General features: G+C 46.7%; 1 protein-coding gene across 2 annotated transcripts in view; it reads right to left on the bottom strand.

Moving 5' to 3' along the window:
• EPC1 (enhancer of polycomb 1) overlaps positions 1-14,801 on the bottom strand; it is a 1,373,110-nt gene that overhangs the window by 350,276 nt on the left and 1,008,033 nt on the right. For both annotated transcript variants that reach the window (XM_086941549.1, XM_086941548.1), the window contains exon 10: positions 1,025-1,353. In XM_086941549.1, coding sequence (XP_086797675.1) covers positions 1,025-1,353 — 329 coding nt within the window. The remainder of the gene's footprint in view (positions 1-1,024; positions 1,354-14,801) is intronic.

Here is a 14,801-nt window from a genome sequence, read left to right as displayed (position 1 = left end):
TCGATCAGTGGTAATTGTCACAGAAAGAAAAGAACTTACGTCAGCGCACTGAGGTGGCACCTATATAGGTGAGGTGGACGTCATTTCCGGTGAGGATGACGCAGACGCCACGCTGAGCCAATTGACGCCACCAACCGGCACGGGGTACTGTTAATGCAAAAATGTTCTGATCCAGTCTGGTGCTTGGGAAATTCAAAGGTAAGGAATCGGCGGCCAGATGTCTCTATCAGATAAAGGGCCACCATACAACTTGTATTAACCACCAACTCTAAGAATAACTTGTTCACAGTTTTCCATTTATTAAATGAATGCAGGAAGAGAGAGGCATGTTGGGGTATTAGACTAACTTTCTGAAATGTACTTAAAATTATGAATTTCAGACAAATCAAGTGGGCATCTCCTCCTCAACAGCCTAAGTAGAAATACCAGAAAAATAAAACACAATATTCCAAGTACCCAGATTAGAGATTACTGCTTTGTTAGTAGCCATCGCCACTACCTCTAAGAAAGCACTACCCAGAAAACAAAGCAAACCTTTGAAGATAAGTGCAAGCAAAAAAACATATTCATGCTAAGTGTAGCTATTTTCAAATTACAGTGTCTCTAAAATACAGACCAAATTCAAACTTGCAAACATCCTACTCCAAGATCAAGGTAAGGGTTCCATAGGCAGAACAAAGCGGCACTACAATTCTTTTTTAACCGAAACTAAGAAATGAACATGTTACTGCACTGTTAGACTGACTTCAGAATCGTTACTCCTTCCCTGTAGAAATAAGTATTCGGGTGGTTTAAATTGTGGAGATGCTGTAATGGAAAGTAATTATTGAAATAAAGTTGGCAGTACAGTCCCAGAAAAAGACAAGGCTAAGAGAAAACACAATAAAATAAAATAAGAACTCTAAACCTTGTTGACCAAATACAAATTGTCTACTGTTTCTTAGATGTAGCATACAAATGGTGATTGGTAAAATCTGTATAAATTCTAACTGTACACTGAAAAATATAGTGAAAATAAACATACGTAAATGGGTACTGCTACTTCTTGTAGAGTTACTGATTGGGTGGGTTCCAGGATGTGTTGCACCAATTCGGTATATTTGTTTACAGGCAAATCCAGTATTATTACTATCATGTACAGACGGTATCCGAGGTCTAAAATGTCGCCATCTACACGATTTGATATTCACTAGCATCTGACTGAGGTCTGTTGAGAAGCATCTGTCGGAGGTATTTGTTTCTGAGGTATTGGCAAATTGATTGAGTGAAGGATGTTGCTGTGAGGATAGCGTTTCAACATCCATATCATGCAATGAACTGTCATAGTCCCAATGAGCTCTGTCAAGAAGCACTCTAGGGTGAAGAAAGAGAAGAAAATATACATGTTCATTAATCTTAGGGGCCTGCTTGAAAAAGCAGTAACTTAGGAGAATTGCATTATCTTATACATTTCATTTTTGAAGGACATCCATATAAATTTGCAAAAGAAACTGATATTATGAGAACAATGTGCTATTCATTGAATTGGATTCAAATTCTCAATAGTTGATACAACAAATGTAATACAAGTGCCAATGTGGTAATAGAAGCCAACAAACACTCCCAAGATCCCAGTGTAGAATGACAAAGCAGGCTATGGGTTGCATGAAGAATTAGATTCCCAACAATGCTCGAAAAATGTATCATGACAGTGGTTCAAGTTCTCTCAGGCATTGCGACAAAAAACTTGTTTAGGACATTTTGTGAAACCTGCTTCGGTTGAAGCCAGACTAGAAACGTGTTGCTTCATCTATAAAAAAATTATACTGTGATGTTAGGAATGAAAGACGTCTCTTTCACACATTCTTAAGTGCTTATGGGCCTGTCCTCATTATACAATTGCTAGTTACCAATGTTTAATGCCAGGTACCAGATGCATTTCACCATGCCACTAATACCAGTGTTATGGAAGAAATAAAATATGAGAACGTGGTGCAACAGCATAGAGCGCCAGACAGTTATACGTGGTGAAAGAGCAGTGTAGGCCAAAAACTTGTGCAGATGAAGAAAACAAGTTACTTACCTGTAACTTTGGTTCTCCAGTATTGGTAACTTTCTTTTTTGATTTCACAAAAATTTTGATTGAGAGAGATGAGCAAGCATTACAGACATGTGCATATATCATGCATGGTTCCGGTATTAACAAGAGCAAGTATGCAAGTATAACGGGAACAAAGGAGGGGTAAATTAAATTAAGATAAGATGAGATAAATCAATAAACAATTTAAACAAATAGTAAGAAAAAAAAAAGAAAGAACACAGGCATTGCATCAGTACATTTTCAAGGTTACAGTCATAGGTGGAGCAAGATAACCACGTAAGTCAATGAGGTCAGTCGTTTGGGCAGGTAGGCAACCCGGACTATGGGCAGGGAGCATATGTGCATGGTGCACATGTGCATCAGGTAATCATGGTGGTTTAAATAGGTCGAAGTGAGCGTCAAGCGAGGACCATAGGTTCCTATAGGGGGGGCGCCAAGGTGTAGCAGGCAGCGCAATATTGTCGGCTCCTCTGAGGTTCGAAACCCAGTTGAGCCAGTGGGGGAAAGAAGCTTTGCCAGTGTCCTTCCAGTTATTCAGTATGAGATTGACCGCTGCTGTCAAGAGTAAGTCAAGTAGGGCTTTATCATTTTCATTGAGGTTAACAGCTTTGGTAAAACCCATGACTAAGGTTGCAAATTCCCTCGGGAGCGAAACATGCAGCACTTTGGCAATAAATTAGAAGATTCTATCCCAGTAGTCGGATACACAGGGGCATTTGAATATTAGATGTTCATGGTCCCCACCCTCTGCCATGCAGTTCCAGCAGGAGTCATCTTCCTTGATGTTGTGCAGGAAGAGTCTCCTAGGAGTCCAAAAAGCTTTGTGGAGAAGCCAGAATTTAGATTGGGATAATGTAGGGCTGATTTTGTGTCGTGAGGTAGATTCCCATATTCTGGCCCACTCTGCTTCCGATGTTGGTGAGGAAGAGTATGAATCCCAGAAGGACTGTGTGGATGTTGTCAGCTTTGTGGTCTGTGGGCGGGTCAGTTTGTATATTCTGGACACCTGATGACCCTGTCTATTAATCGTGTGAAGGTAGCCAGGAAGGGAGGGGGTGACGCTGGATAAATCTGTTTTGGAGAGGGCCACTTTGATGTTTAAGAAGTAATAGAAGTCTATGTTCTGGAGTTGAAACTTATTTTGTAGGTCGTTGAAAGTGAGTGGCAACGGACCATCAAACAGCTGATGAGGGAAGTGTATACCCTTCTCTATCCAAGTAGGATTATTCATTGGTTTCCCTTTGTATAGCATTCTGGTATTGTTCCACAGCGATTCCCATCGTGAGTTACAAAATTGGTGCGGTAAAAATTTGCTTACATGAAGGAGGGCAGCCTTCGTGTTTCGGAGGATGGTACCTGAGGATACAGTGGGTTGTGGTTTGGTAGTGAGGAGGGTGGAGGGGGGAAGGCCAGGCAGAATGGATTTTTCCACCGACAGCCACACCGGGGTGTAGTCTGAGTGTGGAGTGAGCCAAAAAGCCCCTTGTCTAGCTAAGAACGCGGTTTGATAGAGCTTAAAGTCAGCTAGATTGACGCCTCCTAGGGATTTATCCAGCCTTAGTTTTTTCATGCTAATTCTGGCCTTTTTCCCTTGCCAAAGGAAAGAGGAAATTAATTTATCAAGTTTGGAGAGGAAATCTTTGGAGAAGGTGAGGGGCAGCATAGTGCTCAGGTAGTTGATTAGCGGTGATATCATCATTTTTATAGCTTCAATCCTTCCCCACCAAGTAATAAATCGTGGGGACCAGCCGTCAAGGATTCTTTTAACTTTTGTCAATGTCAACGTTTTGTTGTGTGCGATGGTGCTCATTAATTTATCGGTAAACTCTATTCCTAAATATTTTATAACCCCTGTTTGCCAAGCTAGACCTGAGGTACCAAGAACTTCTTTGGTAGTGAAGATGTTTAGTGGTTTAACCTCGGACTTGTCTTTGTTTAGCTTGTATCCCGATAGGTACGAGTACTTGCTGATTGAGGTCATGAGCCCCTCGATCGATTTGGCCGGGTTTTCTGTCGCAATCAGTATATCGTCAGCATACGCTGCTAATTTTATCTGAGTATCTCCAAAGGAGACTCCCTGAATATCTTCATTCTTATTGATGTCAGTTAGATGGGGTTCAAGGGCCAAAAGGAAAAGTGCCGGTGAAAGTGGGCAGCCCTGTCTGGTGCCTTGGTAGAGGCGAAAAGGGTCAGAGAGGGTGCCATTAATTGCTATCCGAGCCGAAGGGGAGGCGTACAGGGCCATCACCATTGTGATGAACGATTGTCCGAGATTGAATGAATGCATACAGTATTGAAGAAAAGACCATGAAACCTTATCGAAGGCCTTTTCAGCGTCCAGTGTGATCGCAACCATCGGGGATTGGGAGTTGTTAGCTTTCTCTAACTTTCATTGATTCCCATAGCTTGTATCATTCCCCGTCTTCAGGATGGGTGTACCCGGTAAATAGAAAATACCGTAGTAATAGGTACAAAAAAAGACAAGCATTTGTAATGCAATAGGTCTCGCATTTATGCAGTTTGAGCTATTGACATTGTTAATGACAATGCCCTTTATTTATGTTTTGGTTTTCAAAGTATAAATAAAAAGAATTGTCATTTACAATGCCAATTGTTTAAACCAGCGTAAATGCGAGACCTATTGCATTGCAAATGCTTGTTTTTTTACAGGGGCCCTCTTCTTACGGTCCAGAGGTAGAGCCTACAGGAGGATATAAGACTGGAGGAATTGCGGGGGGCCCTCCGGGACATGGCTTGTAGGAGGAACCTGCTCCTAAGGGTACTGGAAACTCTCCAAGAAGTTAAAGCAAATGGTACCCTATTGATAGACATGCGGGAGGCTTTAATAATAATGCTCCTAAAGACTGGCAAAGACCTGAGGGACTTCGGGTCCTACCAACCGCTGTCCATGCTCAATGTTGATTTCAAATCACTTGCAAACATATACGCAAGGCTTCTGGGCTGCATAGTCACTCACTTAGTGAACAAAGACCAGTGTGGATTCATGCTGGTAGGGGCACTCATGCACCTGGGGCATGAGATGAGATGCACGCCACTCAGGGAACAGCAGAGGAAGCACCATTGGTTGCCCTGAACATCGAGAAAGCATTTGACACTCTGTCCTCTGAGTATTTATAGGAGGTGTTTGCGAAGAATGGGGATGGGCCCGGGGTACTTGTCGTGCATGCGCCTCTTACTTGCAGAACCCTGAGCTAGAGTACGAACCGGAAAGGTGGTATATGTTGTACTGACTGTATAGACAGGAATGAGGGAAGGGATGCTCATTGTCCCCACTCCTCTTTGCGCAGGCCAAGGAGCCTTTGGTAGTGTACTTGAGGAGTGAACTCAAAGACTTTGTAATACGCATTGGTGGGATGACGCATAGTGTGTCAATGTACACAGATGATACACTAGCATACGTGAACAGCCCGAATGTCATCAGTGCCACGCCTCAGGCAACCCATGGCTAATTTCAGAAGGGAGTCAGGGCTACAAGTCAGACACGTAACTGTGATCTTCCCCCCACCGTGGGGTGGCTGATCTCCCGGAGGTGGGACTCCCCTTGGAGACGGTGCAATGTCTTGGGGATTACCTGGGGATACAGATAGCTCCTGACCCGCAGCAGCAATGGGAGTTTAACATGGGTCAGATGGTAGACAGCCTGTGTCTGCAAAATTTGGGAACACTCTGCCGCTGTCTATCATGGGCAGACTGGTGCTCAGCAAGATGGTACTGCTTCCCAGGTGTCTCTACACTATGCAATACTCGTCTGTGTCCTACCAAACTCCTTATTCTGACAGCTCACTGGCTTGTTGGTGTCTCTGGCATGGGCAGGGGAACGGAGCAGGTTCAGGCTGGAAATCTTAAAAGTGGACCTAGCTGTGGGTATACTGGGGCTCCGGAATCTCCAGTGATATTATTGGGAGAAGAAACTCCTGGATGGACTGGTAATGGAGATAGACCTCCCGAGACTGCTTATGGGGAAGGGGGGCAGGGGTTGTGGGGTGCCGGTAGGTATACCCATCATAGTGGCCCCGGTTGCACAGGCATGGGAAAGAACTGTTACCCATGTTCTGAAGTGTGTGCAGTATGCCCAACTGCTCCCCATATGGTGGTTACAGCCTTTTGTGCTCATCTGCACCTCTATGGATTTGGTTGGATGGAGGCTGTCAGAGGGCAGGATACCTTTCTGAATGACTCTTTTGTGACACTAGCAGACACTATTTGGAGTAGGACCAGTACGGTCCGCGAGATCTGGGCAAGATTCCCCAAGGAGCCCAGGGATTCCCATATCCTGACAGTGATAATAGACTTGAACAGGGGTCCTGTTAAACGATTGCACGCAGCTCTGAAGGAGGACAAGCAGACAGACGTAACGTCCGCCTGCGATAATTGGAATAGGGATCTTGAGATCCCTCTCACGGATGTAGAATGGAAGTGGGTTGGACTAAAAGGAACACTAAAATGCCTTTCTTACCTCCTCCCTCCCCCACGTACAAAGAAACTAACCACAAACAATCGCAGGTCTTAGGGCACCGCCTCTTCCCTTTAAACAGCGGCTAAAACGCACCCACCTGTTAGAACACCAACTAACGTCAGCAGTCCAGAGAGACTCAGACACCCCGAATTTCTGCCATTAGGTTGGGGTCACGCTCTTCAACGAGACACAAAGCAAAGGTCGGCAGTTCCCAAGTACAAAATAATTACAAGGGAAAGTGAAAGAGCGCCATGCGTGCCTTGTAGGCACTCGGTGAGCGTGCACATCGGCGTGGCCTGCAGCTCGTGCACAGTGGCGGCGCCTGCGGACTTCGCTGTACTTCAATAAGTGCTGCGCGGCTCGTGCAGCCCAGGGAGGGGGCCACAAAAGCACCCAAAGCAAAAAACAATGAAACCAGAGCTTTTGTGCTTGGCAACCGCCGGACAGAGCAAACCCAGGGGGCTTAGACCCACTGCAGGTCCCCAAGAAACCGGGCTCTGACGTTCCAAGAGGCCCCCTCCCTCTGGCGGAACTACTTGAAGACCCCCTCCTGCATGGAGGGAGAATGCATGGAGGATAAATGGTAGCCCCGGTGGACAGCGGCGCCTTCCTGCTCCTCCTGCTGCTGATGCTGACCCCGACCAAGTCGCTGCGACCAGGTGAGGATGGAGGGACTGCTGAGAAACCCTGAGGTTGGGCTTTGTGGGGGCACTGTGTGAAGGGGTGCATTACGACCCCCTCTCCATATTATATCAGATGGAGCAGATTGGAAGAGAGCTGATAAAGTAGGAGCAGGGGTGGGTTTTAATTCATTGCCTTTGTTTCAGGCTGAGAGCGCGTCGCTCACCGGGGCTTGAGGAAATCCCGAGCTGAGCGTGCATGCACATTAGGAAAGTGAAACTACATCAGCCTTGCGACGATGGAAGGGGGACAGGAGATGTGCATATCCACTTCTTTTTGTAAAAGAGACCAAATAAAATGAACTGCCAATCAGAACAGCCTCCCCCCATAGAACCTTCCTGAGAGAGCTTCAGATTTTTGTAGCCGTTGTGTAACAGTATAACAGAAAATGCTGGAGGCTGAGCTTTCCCAGGGGAGGAGGGCTGGCGCATGGGATTCTATGAAAGTTACCTATACTGGAGAACCAAAGTTACAGGTAAGTAACTTGTTTTCTTACTCCAGTATTGGAACTTTCATAGATTCCCATAGCTTGAATCAGAATAGTCAGCAGTCAGAACGCACATTTTGTGTAATAATACATTGTATAAACCTTGCAAGAAGTATACAGTCAACAGAGATACAAGTTATCAAAACAGTAGTCAGTGAACATCATGAGTTACAAAATGAGCGAAAACAAAAAAAGGAAGGGGGTTAAAAGGGAAAGCTCACCACTTATTGGAAGAGATTCCTCAAGACTGCCAGTCCCACTGCAGCATCACTTCGCGTGGTGGAGTCCAAGCAGTAATGGTTTGTGAAAGTATGGGCACTGCTCCGAGTCGCTGCCCTGCTAATGTCCTTGATCGGCATTCCTGCGAAAAGAGCCTCTGAAGAGTGCCCCCGGACCCACCCTTCTAGGGGCTTACGGGCCGCTTGGTGACAGTATTGGATTGCGCTGGCAATCCATCGCGCACTCCCTGCTTTGAAAGAGGGAAACCCTTGCGAGGGGCACTGAAAGCAGCAAAGATCTGTGTAGATCTTATGAAATCTTTGGCACGGTGGAGATAAAAATTCAAACACCTTTGAACATCCAATGAATGAAGAGCTCTCTCCGCTGTAGTGGGTCGAGGAAAAAAGGACTTGAGAATCACAGGTTCATTTAAATGAAAGTCTGAAGGGACCTTCTGGATAAATTTGGGATTCATCCTCAGAATCAGTTTCCTTTTTAAACTGCAAGAAAGGATCCTTGATCGTGAGAACGTGTAGTTCACCTACCTTCCTGGCCGATTTTAAGGCGAGAAGGAGGGCCACCTACCAGGAAAGGAATTTAAGGTCCGCCCTATGAATTGGCTCAAAAGGCGGCCTCATGAATTGAGTAAGGACTAAGTTCAGCTGCCACAGAGGTGGAGGAGGTCTAACTGGTGGAAAAACTCTAAAAATACCTTTCAGAAATTGTTTCACCATCCTTGCTGACCAGAGGGATGGTCCAGAAGAAGTTTGTTTGAACCTAGAAATGGCTGCCAGGCGCACCTTGATAGAGGAATGAGACCTGACTTAGCATATGCCAAAATGTATGGCAAAATTTGATGAGGAGTATAAGAGTAAGGATGAATGATCTATTGCCGGCACCACAGGCTGAAACGCTTCCATTTCAAGCGATACATATTATTTGTGCTTGGTGCTTGGGTTTGAGCTAGCACATCTCTACACTCTGGTGAAATATTTAGATTCTGAAATTCTCGGTGCTCAGGAGCCACGCTGCTAACTGAAGCGAGCTCGGATTCGGATGTACCACTTGGGCCTGGGACATCGTCAGCAGAGAAGGAATTCGGCGTAGATGAATTGGATGATCCAAGGAGAGTAGGAGAAGCTCTGTAAACTAAAACGCCTGGGCCACTACAATCAACCTGCAGGGTTCAGCTTTGAGCTTCCTAAGAATCCTGGGAATTAGTGGAATCGAAGGGAAAGCGTTAACAAAGGCGCCTGACCAGGCCATCGAAAGTGCATTCCCCAATGATCCCTGATGGTGCTCCCTGCTTGCGTAGAGTCAGCATTTTTTGTTCTCTGGAGTGGCAAAGAGATCTATGGGCGGAGTGCCCCAGGGACTGAAAATCCTTTCCAGAGTGTGTTGGTATAATTCCCACTCGTGGCTCACCGACTTGAGGTGACTGAGTATGTCTGCTGTTTTGTTGAGGGCACCTGGAAGATGCTCCGACGAGAGAGAGATTTGTTGTTGGCTAGCTTATTCCCAAATCTCCTGAGCCTCTCTGTATAGCAGACGAGACCTTATTCCTCCCTGCTTGTTTACATAATGCAGGCCTTCGCGTTGTCTGTATGGACCAGGAGAGTGAATTGTCGGATTCGTGGAAGGAAGGCCTGTAAGGCCAGACGAATCACCTTGAGTTCTAACAGATTGATAAGGAGAAGGCGATGCTGGGGTAGCCAGCGGCCACTCACCTGAAGGTCTCGTAATACTGCTCCCCAGCCTTGTAGAGAGGAGTCTTGTTGTAATTATTAGAGGAGCTGGGGTGACCGTGAAGGTGAGACCCTGTGAGATATTGTCTCTCACCGTCCACCAGCTGGCCGCGTCTTTCATAGGCTGAGTTAATGTGATCCTGTCTTCGAAAGAGCCTTCTGCCTGGCACCACTGCAAATCCAGTTGCTCTTGGAGGAGGCGCATTCGCAGCTGCAATGTGGAATCAAGGGGATGCAGGACGAGATCGATCCTGGAAGGGGCTTGTAGAGGCGAACTGAAAGTGGCCTCTTTTGTTGCAACCGACGGGCAGAGGTCACTAGTTTTGTCTGTCTTTCTTTTGACGGGAATGCTTTGCAACAAGTTGTGTCCAGGATAGCTCCCAGGAACTTGGCTGACTTGGACAGGCATAGGACGGACTTCTCCGTGTTGAGCTGAAGACCCAGGTGACAGAAGAGCTTAGTGCATGCTCCGACCGCCACTTCTGCTGCTTGATGAGACAGAGCTTTCAAAAGCCAGTCGTCCAGGTAAGGAAATACCTGGAGTGTCTGTTTCCTAAGAAACGCTGTGACCGGGGCTAGAACCTTTGTGAAAATCTGCGGGGCAGTTCTGAGTCCGAAAGGCAGGACCCTGAATTGAAAGTGGCTCTTTGCCACTGTAAAGTGTAAAAACGTCCGGTGGGCCGGGTGGATGGGAACATGGAAGTATGCGTCCTCGAGATCCAGGGTGGCCATGTAATCTCCTGGGTTGAGGAGCCGTAAAATGTCCTGTAAGGAGACCATCCGAAATGAGTTTTATGAGATAGGTGTTTAGCTCCCCCAGGTCTAAAATTGGGCGCCGTTTTTCTACGGTCTTTTGTTCAAGAAAGAATCGAGAATAGAATCCTTTGCCCTGCTGGGATAGAGAAACTGGTTCTATTGCTTCCTTGAGAAGTAGTTGGTGGGCTTCTAGACGTATAAGGCGTAGATGTTTGGATTCTGTGGCGCGAGGGGCTTTGGATGATGGTTGATGTTGAAATTCCAGAGTATGGTCTGACAAGACAATATTGAGAACCCACCGATCTGATGTTATAAGTTGCCAGTTGTGGAAGTGTTGGGATATTCTTCCCCCACTGGTGTTACAGAGGACAAAGGAAAAGCCGAGAAGCCACTACTGGCGCTTAGAGGAATACCTCCCCTAGCGCCCTTGCCTTCCTCTAGAGGATAATCGAGAGAAAGACTACGACTGGCCTTGTCGCTGTGAATATTGTGGCCTGCAAGATTGAGAAGGCTGCAAGTAAGAGGAATAGCGCTGTTGCTGGTATCCGCCTCTGTATGATGAAAAACCTCTACCTCTCGCTCCACGGAAACAAACCTTGCAATATTGTAGAGTCCCAAGGGACTTTGCAGTTTCTATGTCTTTCTTTATGTCTTGCAGCGCATCATCAATGTGCTTCCCAAAGATATTTCCCCATCAAAAGGAAGATCCAGGATCTTATTCTGGTCTTCTGGACAAAATCAAGTGGCATGAAGCCAGCCTTGTCGTCGAAGGACTGCTGCCCCTGCGAGAGAGCAGAAAGCCGTAGTGGCAATGTCCATTTCACAGTAAATTATTTCGGAAGATGTTAGTTCCCCCTTCTGCAAGATCTTCTTAGCTTCGGCTTTAGCTCCATCGGGGAGCTGGTACAGATACGGAGACAGATCACACCACATCTGGCGATCATACCGTCCAAGAATTTCCAAGGGATTGTCCGCTCTGACCAGGAGGCTGGACATGGTAGAGAACCTCTTCCCAGCATTATCCAACAGTCTTCCCTCTTTATCAGGTGGCATGGTAAGAGGTGCAGCAGGATTTTTCAATTTTCTCTGGGTTGCTTGTGAAATCACAGGAGTTCAGTTTCGGCTGACTGACCAGACAAGCGGGATGTCATCCAGAGCTTTGTACTTCTTTTCCAGACGAGGAAGCACAGGCATGACCGTGGCCGGCGGCTTCATCACTTTTATCCCCTCCTCTCAGATATGGCTCACGATAGAGATAGAGCGAACAGACTTCCTGTGTGATTCTTTGAAGTCATACAAAAAAAACATTCCGACTGCACTGATGGAATATGCAGATCGAAATGCTTAGAAGCCCTCTCTATTAAATTGTGAAAACCTACAATATCAGCTGGAGGAGAATCTGCCGGATCAGGCACTGGAGAGGTAGGATCTGGAATTATGTTGTCATCCAATTCCCTGTCCGGGTCAGGGATTGTTATAGTGCCTTGGTCATCATCAGTTCTGTCGTCCTGGACTGTGACCACATTCCGCTGCGGCTCCGGGACTGGAATTTGAGGAGGCTGAGGTGTAACTGGACGGGCAAGTTGAGTTTGAAGCACTTGCCCTGTTTCTTGGCCAGAGGACTGAGTTGAAAACCTCTTCCTGTAGTCCGAAAGCATGAACTGGAGGTCTGTAATGAGGAAAGATGGCATGCAGACCAAGTCCTGCTGATACTGATCCTGAGATCTGGATTGTGGCACATAATGTTGCTGCTCCATATAATACTCCTCAGAGTCCGAGTCCTGACATTTAACATGCAGTTGAGAAGGGCTATCTACATCTTCATAAGGACCGTCATCGTCTTCTGAAAACTCCTCTTCCAAAAGGAGAGCAGGACCCAGGGGTGTTACCTTCCTTGGAGAAGTCATTTCCAGAGTAATGTGACGTCTCCGTATAGAAATTGCCACACTTTGTTTTGTTAACGAGGTTGTCGAGACCGTCGTCATTATCAGGTTGGAAGCTGTCGACGTCGTCGTTGCTGTCGAAATGGTCGCAATCGACACCATGACTGTCGTCATCCTCGTCGACGTGGAAGTTGTCAAAGTAGACGTCGACGACAGAATAAAAGGTACCTCAGTATGTGGCGTCGTCGTTGAAGTCGTCGTCGACGAAGCCAATGGAGACGAGGAAACTCTCCCGAAGTCCACGTCGGTAGGATTTTTGAAGCCGTCGTTAACGGTATTGATGTTTTCGTCGTCGAAGAACAAACTTTCCTGTCAGCTTTCCCCTCAGGTGGGACAGAAGCTGGTTTCTTGAAAGTTTTTTGCTTCTCAGAAGGCGGAGAAGACGCAGAAGACCCATGGCTTATCTTCTTCACAGATGCTACATCAACAACCAGTTCTTACCTCTCCTTTCACGTCGGTGAGGAGATTTGATGGGACTACGCCTGTCAGAGCTATCAGAGGTCTTTTGTAAGGCTTTGGCAGAGGGTCTGAAGAAGTAGATCTCCTCGAAGAAGTCGCAGAGGAGGCATCATCACTGTCACTAGAAAAAGGATATTTTCATGACTTTAATTTCTGGAGCCAAGTGAGCAGACTTCCCTCACGGTCCTGCAAGGGACCCTTCTAAAGTGATTTGGTTGCCTGTACCTGGTTCTTGGAGGAGCGTGACGATCCTGCTGCTTCAGCAGAGCTGACCCTTGCCACCACTCTTTCCACGACTCGCCGGACCCGCTTCGCGTCGTTTGTTTTGGGAGGCTGCAGTGAGGCTTACAGGAGGAGCGCGGGGAAAGGCGAGTGAACCAGCGGGGCTGCGAGCATAGGCAGGGACTCCAGCGTCCAGGAGCCCCTGCGCCCCCAACCTGCAACACCTGGGCTGCTCTCCCCGCTGGCCACGCCTCCCGCCTATCAGCCCATGAACACACAGTTGTAGAGTTATAAGGAGCGCAGTGTCTCCGCCTCGCGGGAGCGACCGGGAGAAGCCCGGGACAAGGGCGGGACCGTCTGTGGCCGTCCGTGGTCGGACAAGGTTGGGTTGGGCCAAGAGTCCTGGTTAAAATCACATTTTGTTGTATACTATTTAGTCTTGTGTAGTACCTAGCCGTATTGTATTCAATAGAGTGGGGCCCTACTGGTATTTTTAGGTGGCATAGTGGATGTCTTATTATTTATATTGTATTTTATATATATCATCCCACTCAGCTCCTAAACATGGCATTAAGATCTGGGAAACAGCGCCTAGTTCACATACAAACCTCCAAGGGTGTTGTTTCTGGTCCCCTTGATGCTTTTATCACTAGAGCGATGGGAATCCTAGAAAAGGAAATAGAAATGGTAGAACATAGACTGTCCCTGGATTTAGTTACCGGGAAGCGTTCTTCAATTGGTGCCCTAGCCCGTGTTAAAAGCCCTGTAACTAACGCTGCATTTAATTGTATTTCTACTACAGAGACTGAGGCGATAGTCCATGTAGATGGAGACGGAGATATTTTATCTCCACCCCATGATAACAGGGAACAGAACCCAAATACTAATCTGACAAGCTATGAGGATGATAGCCAATACATTGAGGATGACGAATGCAGCCCGTCTGATGCATCACTATCTTATGTTCCCACCTCCCCCAGTGTGTCCAACCTGCCACAAGATACCATAAACCCAATATCCCGGAAAAGAAAACATGTTTCAAGTCCACAGGGGGAAAAGGTCCAAAAACAACCCAAAATTGACCTTACTAATAAGGTGAGCTTATCCCCCTCTCAGCCCCACCAAGGTCTCCCAATGGTGTATTGCCCCTCATTAGCTCCCTCTGGGTCATCAAATCCTTGCCCAACCTGTCTTAGCAGCGATGATATTTTGCTGGCTAAGATGGAAGCAATGTTAAAAACTATATTGCTCCCGGTCTTAGAGAGAACAAGGCTGATGACTGCTAAAATAGATGTTTTGGAATCAGCTGTTAATACCAACTTGGGTCTTTTGCAAAAACTAACAACACCTGTTACTGGGATGGGGGTCTGTAATTCAACTGGGGGCATAAACCAACGAGCGGGAAAATCTACAGCGATCCCTGCGGGGATTGCAGCTGCTAATAATAAGAAGCCCCTACCAGGGGTAAAACCTGCTGCCACTTCGACCACTGTCAGTAGAGCTCCCGCAAAGGATATTCCGAGGGATAAACGCCCAATAACTACTAATAATGCCCCAGTGAAACATCCCTTGCCGAACGGCATGTTAAATCAAGCAATCAATACCCCAGTGCAAATACCAATAATGGGTAAAGACCAGAACAATTCCCAACCACCTAGGTTTCAGAGGACGGATAATCGAAAAATACGACCAACACCCAGAGTTAACTTACCACCAGAAGCGTTCCAATACA

This window comes from Lissotriton vulgaris, chromosome 10 (assembly GCF_964263255.1).
Source record: "Lissotriton vulgaris chromosome 10, aLisVul1.2, whole genome shotgun sequence".
Classification (NCBI taxonomy): Eukaryota; Metazoa; Chordata; class Amphibia; order Caudata; family Salamandridae; genus Lissotriton; species Lissotriton vulgaris.
The sequence above is the reverse complement of the archived record's forward strand: the minus strand, read 5'-3'. Positions and strand labels throughout refer to the sequence as shown.